This window comes from Pseudophryne corroboree, chromosome 6 (genome assembly GCF_028390025.1).
Source record: "Pseudophryne corroboree isolate aPseCor3 chromosome 6, aPseCor3.hap2, whole genome shotgun sequence".
NCBI classification, from domain to species: Eukaryota; Metazoa; Chordata; class Amphibia; order Anura; family Myobatrachidae; genus Pseudophryne; species Pseudophryne corroboree.
In genome coordinates, this window is record NC_086449.1 from 198521436 (window position 1) to 198542337 (window position 20902).

General features: G+C 46.8%; 1 protein-coding gene across 5 annotated transcripts in view; it reads left to right on the forward strand.

The window, feature by feature from the left end:
• Positions 1-20902, forward strand: part of DENND4A (DENN domain containing 4A) — a 261785-nt gene that overhangs the window by 186987 nt on the left and 53896 nt on the right. For all 5 annotated transcript variants that reach the window (XM_063925588.1, XM_063925589.1, XM_063925590.1 and 2 more), the window contains 4 exons: positions 15325-15458; positions 16649-16778; positions 16988-17194; positions 17372-17500. In XM_063925588.1, the coding sequence (XP_063781658.1) occupies positions 15325-15458; positions 16649-16778; positions 16988-17194; positions 17372-17500 (600 nt within the window). The remainder of the gene's footprint in view (positions 1-15324; positions 15459-16648; positions 16779-16987; positions 17195-17371; positions 17501-20902) is intronic.

Here is a 20902-nt window from a genome sequence, read left to right on the forward strand (position 1 = left end):
CCTCCGTTTTGTACCACGTACAGCTCCATGAAACTTAAATCTAGTCTATGATTTATTTACAGTCTTCAATTTTTGAGCCTTTACAACATCTGAATGTTACGTTTCCAACTTGGAAAACAGATTCTTCTGGCCTTAGTTTTTACAAGGCGCGTTTCAAAATTGAGTGCAGAACACCTTATCTGGTGTTATTATAATACAGTGGAACTTCAAACAAATTCCGTTTTTTTTCTACCAAAGGTAGTGTCCACTTTTCACATAGATCAACCAGTAGTGGTTCCTGTATGTCAGAAGATTAAGGAATTCTAGCTAGTTTGCATATGGTTTGCACTCTTCGTATTTATGTAGCTCGAACAGCGACAGTGAGTTAAACATATTCTTTGTTCTCTAGGATGCAGTCAAGGTATTTTGGTCAGATTCTAAACAGATCTTCTCTAGGTGGTTTAAGCTATTTGTCACTCTAATTTTTATGCTAATCTACAACCGCCTGCATCCATTCAGCTCATTCCACGCGTTCGGTGGAAACGTCATGGGCAGCAGGTTGTGGGGCTTCCACAATGCAGCTTTGCAGTGCACTTACATGGTCAACTGTGTACACGTTTGTGCGCTTTTATAAGTCTGATACTTTTGCGGCATCAGCATCTAGCTTTGGCCTTCTACTGTTACAGGTGCTACACAGCTCTCCCGCCCAAGGGGGAACTTTGGTACGTCCCAAGAGTACTCCAGTGACACCTGGGTGATGAAAAAGAAAATGGGATTTTGAAAATCCTTTTCTTTGAATCCATAGGGGGCACTGGACACCCGCCCAGAGCAGTTTTACCTGTCTCATGGTAGGTTCAGTTTATCTTGTGGAAAAAAACACTATCACCTGCCTGTTGAATGTTTAGGAGATTATCGGTTGTCATTTCAACTTTCTAGTTGTTCGTTATGTTATATTGTTAGATGTAATTCTCCGCTTTTCATCTTTCTTTTGTCTCCTTTTTGGCACAGTAAAAACACTGGTGCATTATGGGAGTATGGAGAGGGCGGAGGGTTACACATTTAAATATTTAAATTCGCCTTTCCCTGCTATCGCACCATCCATATTCCAAGAGTACTCCAGTGCCACCTATAGATCCAAAGATAAGGATTTATCTGGCAAGTACCAACATCCCTTTTTTTTTTTTTTATTTATTTATTTATTTTCCTCCAGAATTTACTAAATCTCCATAACCTACAATATTAAATAACATTCACTCCATGGCCAACAATCTAGGTATGCTGTTCCCAGACACTGCTGCCTAAGATTAAGCCATGGTGTTGTATTGCCAGAAACTAGGTCACCTTCTGTCCATTCAACAGGAATGAATGCAGGTTATTTAATGCATAGAGCTGAAATTTCTGATTTTCCTTAGTAACTGTACAATACAGCTGAGCAAATGTCTCTTATATCTTCCCTTCCATGACCGGACTTCAGCCACAATATTAGCACCTTACGCAGCATCACAGTTATTTATCTCTGTTGCTGAAAGTGCTTAATCAGTGGCCTGTTTGCAACTAGAGAAATATGTGCCAGAATGTAGCTTTGCGTCTTGGATGGCCGCCTTGGAAAATGAGTACATTAAAGGAATACATTTCAGTTGACAAATTGTTGCTGTTCCTTCTTTTCTGCTACAGAGGCATGTAATGCTTTTTAAGTGGTGTGGTTAACGTTAATCGTTGCGGCTATGTGACCACCTGTAATGGCGCATGTAGCACCCTAAAGATACAGACTTGATTTAAATCAGAATCTTCTTTATTGGCCAGGTGTACTCATGTACACTAGGAATTTTTTGTGGTACAGTGCATTGCCAAGCAGCAACATGAAGGGGGAATATATAGCATAAGAAGGGGGGGAAACGTAGCATACATTACAAACATTAGACGTATGAGTTCATACTGCACATTTCAACTGTACGTTAGACTCGACATATTAGACATATTATACATGTAAAACTAAAAACGAGGGCTGCTCTGCAGAGCAGCACCGAAGCAGCCATCCGGGGCGCTATCTTGAACTCAAACAATGCACATAATACAGAAGATTTAAGTAATACATCAAAAGATAAACCACACAGACATTAAAAAAAAAAGCTTGAGCACACAGAAAGCATAATGCATGATTGGTGTAGGCATTTTGGGTAATAACCTCCAAGGGTTGTGTATTCCACCCTCACAAGGTACCAGGTGCGGCAGCCATCTTGAGCGCACTGCGTAGGATTACCCAGGGTGGAATAGTCCACCCCCAGAAGAGATAACACAAAATTGGGAGATTTCAGAGTCCTAAAGTTCAGAGTAGGGTTCCAACAAAACCCATCAGGTCCATGTATTTTTCATCCCATCCACAAGCGCACCAGATAAGGCAGCCATGTTGGGCGCACTACGAAGGTTACACAGTGGGAGATGAGCCGTAAAAGTGCCAAATGCATGTATAGGAAAACTGACACACGTGTAGGAGTATGCTATACCCTGCATGGAAAGATCCAAATGAAGCACACCCTACCCACGGAGGAACCATCCGAGGCAGCCATGTGGGGCGCACTGCATAGGTTGCTGCTGGCAGGGTGTGCAATCAATGGAGGTAAACATTACAGGAATAGCACACAGTGGGGTGGAAGTACGCTGTAAGAAGAAAAGAAAGAGAAAAACACATTTGCAGGAAAACTGTACTAACGTTATTTTGTGAAAATTATAAATGTCCTGGTCTCATGAGAGCAGTGCGGGTGGGTGTGAGAATGTGGGGGCACACTAATGTCCAATGGAAATGACCCAGCAAAGTCTGGTCCTTGTGCGCATGCCCCTCAGTTCCCTGTTCAGCTTGAGGGGTAAGTCCCAGGAGCAGTCATGATGTTCTTGGACAGAGGAGTAGTAGACATTGGTCCTGGTGTTCTCATGGCAGAAGTGAGGAGAGGCCACATAATGGTCCTGAGTTGCAGTGTTTGGGGAACTAGTTTAATTAGAGATTCTAGCGTAGTCCAAATGCAGTTCAAACTCCGGTTCTAACTTCATCCTTAAAATACATACTTCACAAATGCATACTTCACAAATGCAAGCAGGCCAAGTCCTGAGGGTAGGGTTCTTAGAGTCTCCATGCTTGTTACAGTATATATGGACTTGGGACCCATTATCAGCAGTGCTTGGGGCTATGTGGTTTCTGTGTACCATATTTTTCCCAAACCATTGGCGCATCAATCCTAAAATTTGTTTCTCATATCAGTCTCTAGACTGTCTCTGACATTCCTCTGCATTAACTTGAGCTACTCATTGGATCTATAGTGTAAGGTAAATAATGCTGCTTTCACATCGCAAAACCTGCTTTTGAAATGGTATTTGAAACGGTTCTTAAAACGGGTCTGAGCAGTTAAACCCCTTTCACATCTCATGTTGTAACCAGTAAATTACCATTTCATTCCCGTTTTGGTACCTTTCACACTGAACCCGTTTCACCCATAGAAAACAGTGGTTGTCATTATAAATGGACTTTTCTGGCCCACACATTATTATTAATCACTAATTAATTCATTATTAATAATTTGGATAGTCGTACGATGGAACCCAGCAGCTTGAAGCATATCTATTTTTATTAGATGGGATTAGGTACTTGGTTTGTCTTTTTTGGAGGCACAAGTATTATTTATATATTTCTCTGACGTCCTAAGTGGATGCTGGGGACTCCGTCAGGACCATGGGGAATAGCGGCTCCGCAGGAGACAGGGCACAAAAGTAAAAGCTTTAGGATCAGGTGGTGTGCACTGGCTCCTCCCCCTATGACCCTCCTCCAAGCCTCAGTTAGATCTTTGTGCCCGGCCGAGAAGGGTGCAATCTAGGTGGCTCTCCTAAAGAGCTGCTTAGAGTAAAAGTTTTGTTACTGTAGGTTTTTTTTATTTTCAGTGAGTCCTGCTGGCAACAGGCTCACTGCATCGAGGGACTTAGGGGAGAAGAAGTGAACTCACCTGCGTGCAGGTTGGATTGGCTTCTTAGGCTACTGGACACTAGCTCCAGAGGGACGATCACAGGTACAGCCTGGATGGGTCACCGGAGCCGCGCCGCCGACCCCCTTGCAGATGCTGAAGAGAGAAGAGGTCCAGAAATCGGCGGCTGAAGACTTCCCAGTCTTCTTAAGGTAGCGCACAGCACTGCAGCTGTGCGCCATTGCTCTCAGCACACTTCACACCAACGGTCACTGAGGGTGCAGGGCGCTGGGGGGGGCGCCCTGAGCAGCAATGAAAGTACCTATGCTGGCTAAAAATACATCACATATAGCCCCTGGGGCTATATGGATGTATTTAACCCCTGCCAGGTTGTCAGAAAAACGGGAGAAGAAGCCCGCCGAAAAGGGGGCGGGGCCTATTCTCCTCAGCACACAGCGCCATTTTCCCTCACAGAACTGCTGGTGGGAAGGCTCCCAGGCTCTCCCCTGCACTGCACTACAGAAACAGGGTTAAAACAGAGAGGGGGGGCATTTTTGTGGCGATATTATTACATATTAAGATGCTATAAGGGAAAACACTTATATAAGGTTGTCCCTGTAAAATTATAGCGTTTTGGTGTGTGCTGGCAAACTCTCCCTCTGTCTCCCCAAAGGGCTAGTGGGGTCCTGTCCTCTATCAGAGCATTCCCTGTGTGTGTGCTGTGTGTCGGTACGTGTGTGTCGACATGTAGGAGGACGATGTTGGTGAGGAGGCGGAGCAATTGCCTGTAATGGTGATGTCACTCTCTAGGGAGTCGACACCGGAATGGATGGCTTATTTAGGGAATTACGTGATAATGTCAACAAACTGCAAGGTCGGTTGACGACATGAGACGGCCGGCAAACCAATTAGTACCTGTCCAGGCGTCTAAAACACCGTCAGGGGCTTTAAAACGCCCATTACCTCAGTCGGTCGACACAGACACGGACACTGACTCCAGTGTCGACGGTGAAGAAACAAACGTATTTTCCATTAGGGCCACACGTTACATGTTAAGGGCAATGAAGGAGGTGTTACATATTTCTGATACTACAAGTACCACAAAAAAGGGTATTATGTGGGGTGTGAAAAAACTACCTGTAGTTTTTCCTGAATCAGATAAATTAAATGAAGTGTGTGATGATTAAAGGCGCTCACACGCTTATCAAAACAAGTGGCGTTACCGTCTCCAGATACGGCCGCCCTCAAGGAGCCAGCTAATAGGAGGCTGGAAAATATCCTAAAAAGTATATACACACATACTGGTGTTATACTGCGACCAGCGATCGCCTCAGCCTGGATGTGCAGCGCTGGGGTGGCTTGGTCGGATTCCCTGACTGAAAATATTGATACCCTTGACAGGGACAGTATTTTATTGACTATAGAGCATTTAAAGGATGCATTTCTATATATGCGAGATGCACAGAGGGATATTTGCACTCTGGCATCAAGAGTAAGTGCGATGTCCATGTCTGCCAGAAGATGATTATGGACACGACAGTGGTCAGGTGATGCAGATTCCAAACGGCAGTACTGCCGTATAAAGGGGAGGAGTTATTTGGGGTCGGTCCATCGGACCTGGTGGCCACGGCAACAGCTGGAAAATCCACCTTTTTACCCCAAGTCACATCTCAGCAGAAAAAGACACCGTCTTTTCAGCCTCAGTCCTTTCGTCCCCATAAGGGCAAGCGGGCAAAAGGCCAGTCATATCTGCCCAGGGGTAGAGGAACGGAAGAAGACTGCAGCAGGCAGCCCCTTCCCAGGAACAGAAGCCCTCCACCGCTTCTGCCAAGTCCTCAGCATGACGCTGGGGCCGTACAAGCGGACTCAGGTGCGGTGGGGGGGGGTCGTCTCAAGAGTTTCAGCGCGCAGTGGGCTCACTCGCAAGTGGACCCCTGGATCCTACAAGTAGTATCCCAGGGGTACAGATTGGAAATTCGAGACGTCTCCCCCTCGCAGGTTCCTGAAATCTGCTTTACCAACGTCTCCCTCCGACAGGGAGGCAGTATTGGAAACAATTCACAAGCTGTATTCCCAGCAGGTGATAATCAAAGTACCCCTCCTACAACAAGGAAAGGGGTATTATTCCACACTATTTGTGGTACTGAAGCCAGACGGCTCGGTGAGATTTATTCTAAATCTGAAATCTTTGAACACTTACATACAAAGGTTCAAATCAAGATGGAGTCACTCAGAGCAGTGATAGCGAACCAGGAAGAAGGGGACTATATGGTGTCCCTGGACATCAAGGATGCTTACCTCCATGTCCCAAATTGCCAAGGGTACCTCACCAAGGGTACCTCAGGTTCGTGGTACAGAACTGTCACTATCAGTGTCAGACGCTGCCGTTTGGATTGTCCACGGCACCCCGGGTCTTTACCAAGGTAATGGCCGAAATGAGGATTCTTCTTCAAAGAAAAGGAGTCTTAATTATCCCTTACTTGGACGATCTCCTGATAAGGGCAAGGTCCAGAGAACAGTTGGAGGTCGGAGTAGCACTATCTCAAGTAGTTCTCCGACAGCACGGGTGGATTCTAAATATTCCAAAATCGCAGCTGATTCCGACGACACGTCTGCTGTTACTAGGGATGATTCTGGACACAGTCCAGAAAAAGGTGTTTCTCCCGGAGGAGAAAGCCTGGGAGTTATCCGAGCTAGTTAGGAACCTCCTAGAACCAGGCCAAGTGTCAGTGCATCAATGCACAAGAGTCCTGGGAAAAATGGTAGCTTCTTACGAAGCGATTCCATTCGGCAGATTTCACGAAAGAATTTTTCAGTGGGATCTGCTGGACGAATGGTCCGGATCGCATCTTCAGATGCATCAGCGGATAATCCTGTCTCCAAGGACAAGGGTGTCTCTTCTGTGGTGGCTGCAGAGTGCTCATCTACTAGAGGGCAGCAGATTCGGCATTCAGGACTGGGTCCTGGTGACCACGGATGCCAGCCTGAGAGGCTGGGGAGCAGTCACACAGGGAAGAAATTTCCAAGGAGTGTGGTCAAGTCTGGAGACTTCTCTCCACATAAATATACTGGAGCTAAGGGCAATTTACAATGCTCTGAGCCTAGGAAGACCTCTGCTTCAACGTCAACCGGTGCTGATCCAGTCGGACAACATCACGGCAGTCGCCCACGTAAAAAGACAGGGCGACACAAGAAGCAGGAGGGCAATGGCAGAAGCTGCAAGGATTCTTCGCTGGGCGGAAAATCATGTGATAGCACTGTCAGCAGTGTTCATTCCGGGAGTGGACAACTGGGAAGCAGACTTCCTCAGCAGGCACGACCTCCACCCGGGAGAGTGGGGACTTCACACGGAAGTCTTCCACATGATTGTGAACCATTGGGAAAAACCAAAGGTGGACATGATGGCGTCCCGCCTGAACAAAAAACTGGACAGGTATTGCGCCAGGTCAAGAGACCCTCAGGCAATAGCTGTGGACGTTCTGGTAACACCGTGGGTGTACCAGTCGGTGTATGTGTTCCCTCCTCTGCTTCTCATACCTAAGGTACTGAGAATTATAAGACGTAGAGGAGTAAGAACTATACTCGTGGCTCCGGATTGGCCAAGAAGGACTTGGTACCCGGAACTTCAAGAGATGCTCACAGAGGACTCATGGCCTCTGCCGCTAAGAAGGGACTTGCTTCAGCAAGTACTATGTCTGTTCCAAGACTTACCGCGGCTGCGTTTGACGGCATGGCGGTTGAACGCCGGATCCTAAGGGAAAAAGGCATTCCGGAAGAGGTCACTCCTACCCTGGTCAAAGCCAGGAAGGAGGTGACCGCACAACATTATCACCACATGTGGCGAAAATATGTTGCGTGGTGTGAGGCCAGGAAGGCCCCACAAAGAAATTTCAACTCGTCGATTCCTGCATTTCCTGAAAACAGGAGTGTCTATGGGCCTCAAATTGGGATCCATTAAGGTTCAAATTTCGGCCCTGTCGATTTTCTTCCAGAAAGAATTGGCTTCAGTTCCTGAAGTCCAGAAGTTTGTCAAGGGAGTACTGCATATACAACCCCCTTTTGTGCCTCCAGTGGCACTGTGGGATCTCAACGTAGTTCTGGGATTCCTCAAATCACATTGGTTTAAACCGCTCAAATCTGTGGATTTGAAATATCTCACATGGAAAGTGACCATGATGTTGGCCCTGGCCTCGGCCAGGCGAGTGTCAGAATTGGCGGCTTTGTCTCACAAAAGCCCATATCTGATTGTCCATTCGGACAGGGCAGAGCTGCGGACTCGTCCCCAGTTTCTCCCTAAGGTGGTGTCAGCGTTTCACCTGAACCAGCTTATTGTGGTACCTGCGGCTACTAGGGACTTGGAGGACTCCAAGTTGCTAGATGTTGTCAGGGCCCTGAAAATATAGGTTTCCAGGACGGCTGGAGTCAGGAAAACTGACTCGCTGTTTATCCTGTTTGCACCCAACAAGCTGGGTGCTCCTGCTTCTAAGCAGACGATTGCTCGTTGGATTTGTAGTACAATTCAGCTTGCACATTCTGTGGCAGGCCTGCCACAGCCAAAATCTGTAAATGCCCATTCCACAAGGAAGGTGGGCTCATCTTGGGCGGCTGCCCGAGGGGTCTCGGCTTTACAACTTTGCCGAGCAGCTACTTGGTCAGGGGCAAACACGTTTGCTAAATTCTACAAATTTGATACCCTGGCTGAGGAGGACCTGGAGTTCTCTCATTCGGTGCTGCAGAGTCATCCGCACTCTCCCGCCCGTTTGGGAGCTTTGGTATAATCCCCATGGTCCTTACGGAGTTCCCAGCATCCACTTAGGACGTCAGAGAAAATAAGAATTTACTTACCGATAATTCTATTTCTCGTAGTCCGTAGTGGATGCTGGGCGCCCATCCCAAGTGCGGATTGTCTGCAATACTTGTACATAGTTATTGTTACAAAAATCGGGTTATTATTGTTGTGAACCATCTTTTCAGAGGCTCCGCTGTTATCATGCTGTTAACTGGGTTCAGATCACAGGTTGTACAGTGTGATTGGTGTGGCTGGTATGAGTCTTACCCGGGATTCAAAATCCTTCCTTATTGTGTACGCTCGTCCGGGCACAGTATCCTAACTGAGGCTTGGAGGAGGGTCATAGGGGGAGGAGCCAGTGCACACCACCTGATCCTAAAGCTTTTACTTTTGTGCCCTGTCTCCTGCGGAGCCGCTATTCCCCATGGTCCTGACGGAGTCCCCAGCATCCACTACGGACTACGAGAAATAGAATTATCGGTAAGTAAATTCTTATTTTTTTTAAATTATAATTTTTTTTTTTAGATGGAATGGTTAAATACAGGAAAAAAATGGCGTGGGGTCCCCCCTCCAAAGCATAACCAGCCTCGGGCTCTTCGAGCTGGTCCTGGTTCTAAAAATGCCGGGAAAAAATTGACAGGGGATCCCCCGTATTTTTAAAACCAGCACCGGGCCCTGCGCCTGGTGCTGGTGCAAAAAATACGGGGGACAAAACGAGTAGGGGTCCCCCGTATTTTTCACACCAGCATCGGGCTCCACTAGCTGGACAGATAATGCCACAGCCGGGGGTCACTTTTATGCCGTGCCCTGTGGCCCTGGCATTAAATATCCAACTAGTCACCCCTGGCCGGGGTACCCTGGGGGAGTGGGGACCCCTTCAATCAAGGGGTCCCCCCCCCCCCCCCAGCCACCCAAGGGCCAGGGGTGAAGCCCGAGGCTGTCCCCCCCCCCCCCCCCCCCCATCCAATGGGCTGCGGATGGGGGGGCTGATAGCCTTTGTTGTAAATGAAAAGATATTGTTTTTTCCAGTAGTACTACAAGTCCCAGCAAGCCTCCCCCGCAAGCTGGTACTTGGAGAACCACAAGTACCAGCATGCGGGAGAAAAACGGGCCCGCTGGTACCTGTAGTTCTAATGGAAAAAAAATACCCAAATAAAAACAGGACACAGACACCGTCGACAGTAAAACTTTATTACACACTGCCGACACACACTTACCTATGTTCACACGCCGACATCGGTCCTCTTCTCCATGTAGAATCCAGGGGTACCTGAAAATAAAAGTTCAATATACTCACCTCAGCCATGGTCCAGAGATAAATCCACGGACTTGGCAAAAAAAGAAAACGAACACCCGGACCTGCGGACCGAAAGGGGTCCCATGCTGACACATGAGACCCCTCTCCCCGAATGCCGGGACATCACGTGACTCCTGTCACTGAAGTCCCTTCAGCCAATCGGGAAGCGCTGCTTCCGTGGCGCTCACCTGATTGGCTGTGCACTGTCTGAGCTGTCAGACAGCGCATCGCAAAGCCGCTCCATTACTTTCAATGGTGGGAACTTTGCGGCTAGCGGTGGGGTCACCCGCCGGTCAGCCGCTGACCGGCGGGTGACCCCACCGCTAGCCGCAAAGTTCCCACCATTGAATATAATGGACGGAGCTGTGCGATGCGCTGTCACAGCACAGACAGCGCACAGCCAATCAGGTGAGCGCCACGGAAGTAGCGCTTCCTGATTGGCTTAAGAGACCTTTCTGTGACAGCTGTCACTGACAGGTCTCATTCGGGGATAGGGGTCTCATGTGTCAGCATGGGACCCCTTTCAGTCCGTGTGGTCGGTTGTCCGGTTTGTTTTTTTCTCCAAGTACGTGGATTTATCTCTGGAGCCTGGTTGAGGTGAGTATATTGATCTTTTATTTTCAGGTACCCCTGGATTCTACATGGAGAAGAGGACCGATGTCGGCGTGTGAACATAGGTAAGTATGTGTGTGTCGACGTATGAAATAAAGTTTTACTTTCACGGTGTGTGTGTACTGTTTTTATTTGGGTATTTTTTTTCCAGTAGAACTACAGGTACCAGCGGGCCCGTTTTTCTCCCGCATGCTGGTACTTGTGGTTCTCCAAGTACCAGCTTGCGGGGGAGGCTTGCTGGGACTTGTAGTTCTTCTGGAAAAACCAATATTCTGACATTTTACTCCAGGCTATCAGCCTCCCATCCGCAGCCCATTGGATGGGGGGGGGACAGCCTCGGGCTTCACCCCTGGCCCTTGGGTGGCTGGGGGGGGGGACCCCTTGATTGAAGGGGTCCCCACTCCCCCAGGGTACCCCGGCCTGGGGTGACTAGTTGGATATTTAATGCCACGGCCGCAGGGCACGGCATAAAAGTGGCCCCCGGCTGTGGCATTATCTGTCCAGCTAGTGGAGCCTGATGCTGGTGTGAAAAATACGGGGGACCCCTACTCGTTTTGTCCCCCGTATTTTTTGCACCAGCACCAGGCGCAGAGCCCGGTGCTGGTTTTAAAAATACGGGGGATCCCCTGTCAATTTTTCCCCCGCATTTTTAGAACCAGGACCAGCTCGAAGAGCCCGAGGCTGGTTATGCTTTGGAGGGGGGACCCCACGCCATTTTTTTCCGTGTTTTTCACATTTAAACGTTTATAAAGCCACTCTCTCATGTGTCTCCTGTGTTTTCCAAGCTGTTTCCTGGTTGTGGCTGGTGACATCACACATGGAGACAGCCTATCATCTTCTGGGGCTTGCAAATACGGTTTCAGACCCTTTCACACTGCACAGTGAAATGGGACTGAAACGGGTAGGACCCTTCTTTTTTTACCGTTTCAAAATACCGGTATTTTGAAAACGGTAAATTGAAGGGGACCCTTTCACATCGCAGCTTGACCCGTTTAGGAAGCCAGTTAAAACGGCAAAATACCGGGTATAAGCTGCGGTGTGAAAGGGGTCTAAGTGTAGCAAGCATATCTGTGTGTGTGGTAATGTTACTGAAGGTTAGCAGTCATGTACATTATTTTCTATTGATTTTCATGTTTTGTTTTTTTAGCAATTTTGTAGAAAACTACTTTTTGAACATGAGACATGTACTACCAAAATACGCACTGTCTACTTTAGTTCCAGAGAAATACAACACAAATGTGTGGTAGTTCTCTTTTCTATTAAGCTTATTTTGTATCTTGTGTGTTTTTTTCTTATTTTCTTCAAATGAACAGCACTTTGAACTTATGGGGGTATCCTATTAGCCGTGATAACGTGATCCGCAATTGCGGCTAATGCTATCACACCTATCTCCCGAAAAATCTAGTTATCGCAACATACACGGTCCTGTTTATTATTACAAATCGGCGATAACGATAATCACACGATAATTCTAGCTGGAAAAAGAATATGAAAAAGTGGGGAAATGTGCCTGTATCCCCAACAATGCCAAACTAATATTGAAAACATTACAGAAGGCTATTAGTGGCCATAATATAACTAATTAGTGTCCTGAAATCGGGTCAAATGGCTGTTGTATGCATTTTTTTTTAAATGCTGATAAATAATAGAAAGCTATTTTTTTTCCAGCAAAATAAGTGCTCATTAAGTTTTGGGTACATAAAAATTGGTATAAGTATATATTTGGGGGGCTTTAAAAAAAAAAAAAAAAAGTGGTAACAAACTGATTACTCTCACCTGCAAGTCTAAAAACACTTGTCCCACTCCAATATACATGTCCCATACCTTATACCCCAATTTCCGTCACTTTGCATTTCTTTAACCCAAAAGTGACTTGTCATTATTGGCTAATTAAAAATAATTAAAATCTTTTAAGTGCCTAATTAATGATTAGGATGGGGGGTTTCCCAGGGCTTTTGAACCACATTACCAAATTTTTAGGTTAAAATAGGAAATTTGCACTGCTTATCCCCAGCTCTGAGATGGTGAAGAGAAATCTGCGATAAACCTTATGGAGACTTATTGGTGATAACTTATCGCCGCTAATATGATAATGAGTTATCGCATGTGCAATAATTTATCATGAAGCCGTGATATTGCAGCTTATAATATACCCCCTTATTGGTATTAAAGTGATTATATAAATAACGTTAATGTTGTCGTTCTTTCAGGTGTCTGTGATTTGATTATAAATAAAAAAAATCAGTCTTTGATTTAGTTTTATAACAGATTAAAGTACCGTATATACTCGAGTATAAGCCGACTTTTTCAGCACGTTTTTTTGTGCTGAAAAAGCCCCCTCTGCTTATACCCGAGTCAGTGGAAGGAGGGACACGGAGGGCACAGCGCGCGGCTCTCCTGTGTCCCTGCTGCGTCTCCGGCGGCGTGTGTGTGTTAAATGAACTGCCCGTTCGTGAGCTCTGATTGGCTCACGAACCGGCACTTCATTTAATACACACACGCCGACGGAGACGCAGGAGGGACACAGGAGAGCCGCGCGCTGTGCCCTCCGTGTCCCTCCTTCAGAAGACAACGCGGGAGCGATCGAGGGTAAGTACCCTTCCTGGCACTGTGGGGCATATCTGGCAGCATGAGGGCACATCTGGCACAGTGGGGCATATCTGGCAGCATGAGGGCACATCTGGTACTGTGGGGCATATCCCACAGTGCCAGATATGCCCTCATGCTGCCAGATATGCCCCCACAGTGCCAGATATGTCCCACAGTGCCTGATGTGCCAGATATGCCCTCATGCTGCCAAATATGCCCCACTGTGCCAGATATGCCCCACTGTGCCAGATATGCCCCCTCATGCTGCCAGATATGCCCCCTCATGCTGCCAGATATGCCCCCTCATGCTGCCAGATATGCCCCCTCATGCTGCCAGATATGCCCCCTCATGCTGCCAGATATGCCCCGTCATGCTGCCAGATATGCCCCCTCATAGTGCCACATAGGTCCCCCCCAAGTGCCAAATATGCTACCCCAGTGCCTGTTACTTATCCTCCGTTGCTCCCGCGCTGTCTTCTGAAGGAGGGACACGGAGCGCACAGCGCGCGCCTCTCCTGTGTCCCTCCTGCATCTCCGGCGGCCGCGGCGGGTCTATTAAAGGAAGTGCCGGTTCGTGAGCCAATCAGAGCTCACGAACGGGTACTTCCTTTAATAGACCCGCCGCTGCCGCCGGATATGCAGGAGGGACACAGGAGAGGCGCGCGCTGTGCGCTCCGTGTCCCTCCTTCACACTGCTCTCCCTGTCACACTGCTCTCCCTGCACTGACTCGAGTATAAACCGAGGGGGCTTTTTCAGCACAAAAAAAAGTGCTGAAAAAGTCGGCTTATACTCGAATATATACGGTACATTAACATGGGTGTCGTACGGTATGCCGGCGCTCGGGCTCCCGACGCCCAGCATACCGGCGCCGGGAGCCCGACCGCCGGCATACCGACAGCGTGGCGAGCACAAAGGAGCCCCTTTTATTCTCCCTCCAGGGGGGTCGTGGACCCCCACGAGGGAGAATAGTTGTCGGTATGCCGGGTGTCGGGATTCCGGCGCCGGTTTACTGTGCGCCGGGATCCCGACATTCGGCATACAGAAGACCACCCCATTAACATGTATCAGATTTTTTATTTTTTTTGCATATACTATAATTTGCTGGGTTGTTGCAAATGGACGCAGCTGTTCATCTTTTTCCTATAAATAGTCCTTTCATCACGAAGGGTCTCATTATTGTGATTGTGCCTTCTCTTACCACATGATGATCTATTCTGCCAGACTACTTCATCACCATCCATTACTCATGTAGGTTTCCTCTACCATTGTTCTGAAAGTGTTCTGGATTCAGAAAGTGAGCTTGCATGCACTATAATCTTATGTTTTTTTAACATAAGATTAGGCACGAAACTTGTTCTGTTTCGTGCATTTTGTGTATATACTGTGTCTCAGGGGCAGATTTATTAAGCCTGGTGAAGTGATAAAGTGGAAGGTGATAACGCACCAGCCAATCAGCTCCTAACTTCCATGTTAGGCTGGGTTTGAAAAGTGACAGGAGCTGACTGGCTGGTGCGTTATCACCTTCCACTTTATCACTTCACCAGGCTTAATAAATCTGCCCCTTTGTGCCGTGTCTCATGTTATTGAGAAGGTGTGCTAGATGAATGTAATCACTGCATGTTCACAGACATTACTAAGGGAGCACAATTCATCTTACTGTAGAAGCTATTACAGTACACTTTTGGTCACATCTCTGCTATAGCTTTGGTTCTGTGTATGAAGCATAATATTGAGAGCCAGATTAGACAAGAGTTTCCCAATGACGCTGATCACTGCAGCATTGGCAAGGATATCAGACAACGAACATTGCCGCAAACGGTCCCACATATAGGCTAGGAAAAAAATCTGATTGTATTATTGAGGTTTGTAGAAGATTCGGTCCCACATGTGCCTTCATGATCCAACTGGCCCCGGTGAAGCCAGAAGTGACCAGGCAACATGGCACACACCAGCAGAGAACCTTTTGCTCAGGCCCAGCAACTAGACATGTGGCAGATGGCTTCATCGTATCACATAAAAGTTGCATGTTATTAGACTATGACATGAAACGTGGCTCATAGATTTTTTTTTCAATTTTATTAAATTTTTTTGCTACTGGTTTCGCCTTCAGGTTGATGTGGATAAGTCAGGAGAGATGCGTCTCATTGAGCTTGATGAGTCCCACAGAAGTGAGCACACCGTGTTCATTACACCGCCCGAAATTCCTCACTTACCAAATGGAGAGGAGCACCCAAAAAAATACAGGTGAGTAGCAAATACAGGGAGACCTATCGACACTCTAATACTTTATGTTCATAGGATTTCAGTGAGCTAAATTGCGAACATAGGAGGATGGATGCACCTGCATTTGCACATGTGCTCATTTTTATTACATTTATTAAAAGTAATGTAATAATCTGTTGGTGTACCCGTGGTTTATATGGATGCACGCAAGGATTCAACAATTGAGGTCTACTGTTGGAGCAAAAGGCTGTTTCTTCTGATGAGAAGAGATGGTTGACAGGAGTTGATCAGGACATTCCTTGGTATACTCCGAGACCAACTGCAAATGACAGACTTGATGACCATAGTAAATCATTAGACTGCGGAGATCTGCTGTGATCTCCATGGTAGGGATGGTTTGCAATGGTTGTAGTGTTGACTAAACACATGACTTGAGAGAATTGGGAGTGGGATGAGTTAGACGATGCGATAACTCTGTGCAGAGAGTTTAATGACACTGGATTTATCAAATGTATGGTAACAGATGCTAGGAGTCTCCCACACAAATTAAGAGTAGATTTAGTGATGATGTAAGATTGCTGTTAGGTGGTAGGTGTCACTGTAATTTGTCTGGATGAAAGTCATAGCTGAGCGGTGCGTTTGGAAAGATATTGTTTGCTAATGTTCTTGGTTATATACTGTACCACGGGAATCCGTATTAGTCCCTCTGTTTAGCCTTTGTAGATGGTCTAGAATAGAAGGCGTTTAAATTTCTTTATAGCAAAATGCTAAATAGGATGGTAACTTGCTACAGAAAGAATTCAACATAACCGCAACCTGGACCATATGGCACACGGACCTTGGTAATAACTATGTTACTTACCCATTAAATGGAACACAATTGGGCAAATGAAGATGTAAAACGCAGGCATTCTAATCTGCAGAAAACCATGTAGCAGCACATATTGGTAGGCAGTGGCTGCAAACGCAAAAACAACCTAGTATCTATAAATTTGCCTTGCACAAGTTAATGGTTAATCACAACTGGAAATAGCCTACTCTTTTGGGTACCACACTGAGAGAGGATATATAGATAACTAAGGCGGCTTTAGAGACTGGCAACCTCATTAATACAGGGATTGGAAAGCGTAAATGAAAGGTCTTTTCTTTTTTTTTTCTGAGGAAAAATATGCCTTAGAGGTGACCTAATTTGATATTTTTTTAACTTTTAGTTACAATGGCTTTCCTGTTCTTGCTTTGGATCTTTTTGATACTCCGGATGGGCTTTTGAAAATCCACAAACTGTCTACTAAAATCACAGCTTCCAGCAGTCCTTCTCCAATGTTTAGGAGAACAAAACAGGTATGTACTGTACGCTCTGTTCTTCAAGTTCGTAACTTACTAATGATTTGTGTGGCTCTCAGAGGGTTAAAATATGTGACACCAATGAAGTCACAATTTGTTTTGATTTGTAGCAAGTAGATCTCATTTTTATGCACAAAAGTCAAACCATCATTTTGGGTGGTCTTGTTTGGAAAAGATGATAAATCTGCTGTCTTAACCTTCTACAGGAGATCAGGTCAGCTCACAAAATAGCAATGCAGTATTCGTCCATCCCCCAAATGTGGTCCAGATGTCTGCTGAGGCATTGTTACGGTCTGTGGTTTATCTGCCTACCTGCCTATGTGAAAGTCTGCCATTCAAAAGTCAGGGCTCTACGTACTGCATATGATGTGTTGCGGAAGATGCATGTCAAGAAAATTGACTCTCCTGATGAGGTAATTCTGATGAATTTGGTGGTCAGACGGTCTCACACAATTGACAGTCATGTAGAGGAAATCTGTATATTGCCAGAAGTAACACTTCATGTTTTTGACAACGATATTTACTATCTTAAGTATTACTTTCTCATTTACGGGAGTCTACGATGTAACTGACAGTTCCGTATTTTCTAGGTCTGTTACCGTGTTCTCATGCAGCTGTGTGGCCAGTATGGCCAGCCTGTTCTTGCAGTTAAAGTCTTATTTGAAATGAAGAAAGCTGGAGTACAACCCAATGCCATCACCTATGGGTACTATAACAAGGTAATTGGGCCCCTGGCAGTTATATGTATACCCCAAACATTGAAATGGAATTATTTTTTCTTATCTTTTTATAGCAACCTGATGCTCTTCTGTATGTTACATTAAGATTTTATATGCATTATGACCTTTGACTGTCAAGCTAAATTTAGCTCATAGTTGACTAAAATAGGCTAAACATAAAAATATTATCCTTTCCTCAAATTCATCATGTTCAATGAATGCTCTTATGGGGGAGGAGGGTATGGTGGTGGGGGTGTCCAAAAGCTTATCAAAGCCCTTCTCATGGAACTTCTGCAAATTGAGTAGGGTCATCAAAGACCCTACGTCATATGGGAAGACCTACACAGGAGAGAGGACCTCCTGCTTTGGGAATGTCATAGGCATCAGTTGATCACTGATTTGGGGAGCGCCATTCAGTAAGTTGTTGTTTTCTCTTACGTCCTAGAGGATGCTGGGGACTCCGTAAGGACCATGGGGGGTATAGACGGGCTCCGCAGGAGATATGGGGACTCTAAGACTTTAGAATGGGTGTGCACTGGCTCCTCCCTCTATGCCCCTCCTCCAGACCTCGGTTAGATCCTGTGCCCAGAGGAAACTGGGTGCACTGCAGGGGAGCTCTACTGAGTTTCTCTGAAAAGACTTTTGTTAGGTTTTTTTATTTTCAGGGAGCACTGTTGGCAACAGGCTCCCTGCTTCGGGGGACTGAGGGGAGAGAAGCAGACCCACTTTCCTGGACTGATGGGCTCTGCTTCTTAGGCTACTGGACACCATTAGCTCCAGAGGGTCGGAACACAGGTGTCGTCCTTGCTGTTCGTCCCAGAGCCGCGCCGCCGTCCACCTCAGAGCCGGAAGATAGAAGCCGGGTAAGTGTAAGAAGCAAGAAGACTTCAAAGGCGGCAGAAGACTTCAGATCTTCATGAGGTACCGCGCAGCGCGCCATTGCTCCCACAACACACACAGGTACATCAAGGGCGCAGGGGGGGGGCCCTGGGCAGCAATTTTCACCTCAAATAAGTCTGGCACAGTTATATAGATAGTGCAGAGGCAGTATATAATAAATCCCCTGCCAGTTTAAAGAAAAAGAGCGGGACCGAAGCCCGCCGTCGAGGGGGCGGAGCATGATCCTCCAGAACTAACCAGCGCCATTTTCTCCACAGCACACTGCAGAGAAGCTGCTCCCGGACTCTCCCCTGCTGAAAAAGTAACAGGGGGCAAAAACGAGGGGGGGCACATTTATTTGGTGCTAAATTGTGTTGATATAGCGCTTTACAGGCTGGGACTTTGTTTCAGTGTCTAGTGGCGCTGGGTGTGTGCTGGCATACTCTCTCTCTGTCTCTCCAAAGGGCCTTTATTGTGGGTCTGTCCCCATATTCAGATATCTCAGTGTGTGTGGGGGTGTCAGTATGTGTGTGTCGACATGTCTGGAGCGGAAGGCTCGTCTAGGGAGGATGCAGAGCAGATGGTGGTGGTGTCTCCGTCGGCACAGCCGACGCCTGATTGGTTGGACGTGTAATGTTTTAAATGCTAATGTGACTCTATTACATAAGAGATTGGACAAAGCAGAGTCCAAGAACAATGCAGGGAGTCATTCCATGGCTTTGGCTGGGTCACAAGACCCTTCAGGGTCCCATAAACGTCCCTTCTCCCAGATAGCAGACACTGATACCGACACGGATTCTGAATCCAGTGTCGACTATGATGATGCGAGGTTGCACCCAAGAGTGGCCAAGAGTATTCAATATATGATTATTGCAATAAAAGATGTTTTGCATATCACAGAGGACCCCTCTATCCCTGACACGAGGGTCTGCATGTTTAAGGAAAAGAAACCTGAGGTAACGTTTCCCCCATCTCATGAGCTGAACGCTTTATTTGAAAAGGCTTGGGAAACTCCAGACAAGAGACTGCATGTTCCCAAGAGAATTATTATGGCGTCTCCTTTCCTCTCAAAGGACAGGTTACGGTGGGAATCCTCGCCCACGGTGGACAAGGCCTTGATGCGCTTGTCCAAAAAGGTTGCAGTACCGTCCCCGGCTGCCCTAAAGGATCCTGCGGATCGCAGACAGGAAACTACCTTAAAATCAATTTATGCGTCTACGGGAGCCCTGCTCAGACCTGCAGTAGCGTCGGCATGGGTGGGTAGCGCAATTGCAGCGTGGGCAGATAACTTGTCATCTGACATTGACGCCTTAGATAAAGATAGTATTTTGTTTACCTTGGGTCACATTAAGGACGCAGCGTTATATATGAGAGAGGCTGCGAGAGATATTGGGTTGTTGGGTTCAAGAGCCAATGCCATGGTAGTTTCTGCTAGAAGGTCCTTGTGGACCCGTCAATGGACGGGATGCTGATTCAAAGAGACATATGGAGGCTTTGCCTTACAAAGGTGAGGTTTTATTTGGGGAGGGCCTCGCGGACCTGGTTTCCACAGCTACCGCGGGTAAGTCTTCGTTTTTGCCTTATGTTCCCCCACAGCAAAAGAAAACACCTCAATACCAGATGCAGTCCTTTCGGTTGCATAAGTTCAGAAAGGGTTGGGGCTCTTCCTTCCTAGCCAGAGGAAAAGGTAGAGGGAAAAGAACACCAGCTACAGCTAGTTCCCAGGAACAAAAATCCTCCCCGACCTCTACAAAATCTACCGCATGACACTGGGGCTCCGCTACGGGAGTCCGCATTGGTGGGGGCACGTCTTCGTCTCTTCAGCCAGGTCTGGGTTCAGTCGGATTTGGACCCTTGGGTGTTCGAAATTGTATCCCAAGGCTACAAACTGGAGTTCGAAGATGTGCCTCCACACCGATTTTTCAAATCGGCCTTGCCAGCTTCTCCCCCAGAGAGGGAAATAGTTTCAGCTGCCATACAAAAGCTGTGTCAACAGCAGGTAATTATCAAGGTTCCACTAGGGCAACAGGGGAAAGGGTTTTATTCAACCCTATTTGTGGTCCCGAAGCCGGATGGCTCGGTCAGACCAATTCTGAATCTAAAATCCCTAAACCTATATTTGATAAGGTTCAAATTCAAGATGGAATCTCTCCGGGCAGTGATCTCCAGCCTGGAAGGGGGGGATTTTATGGTGTCACTAGACATAAAGGATGCATACCTTCATGTCCCCATATATCCTCCTCATCAGGCGTACCTGAGATTCGCTGTACAGGATTGTCATTACCAGTTTCAGACGTTGCCGTTTGGGCTTCCCACGGCCCCGATAATTTACACCAAGGTAATGGCGGAAATGATGATGCTCCTGCGCAAGCATACTTGGACGATCTCCTGATAAAGGCAAGATCAAGGGATCAGTAACTAAAAAGCGTGTCTCTCTCCCTGAGAGTACTACAACAACACGGCTGAATTCTAAATCTACAAAAGTCGCAGTTGGTTCCGACAACTCGACTGTCATTTTCGGGC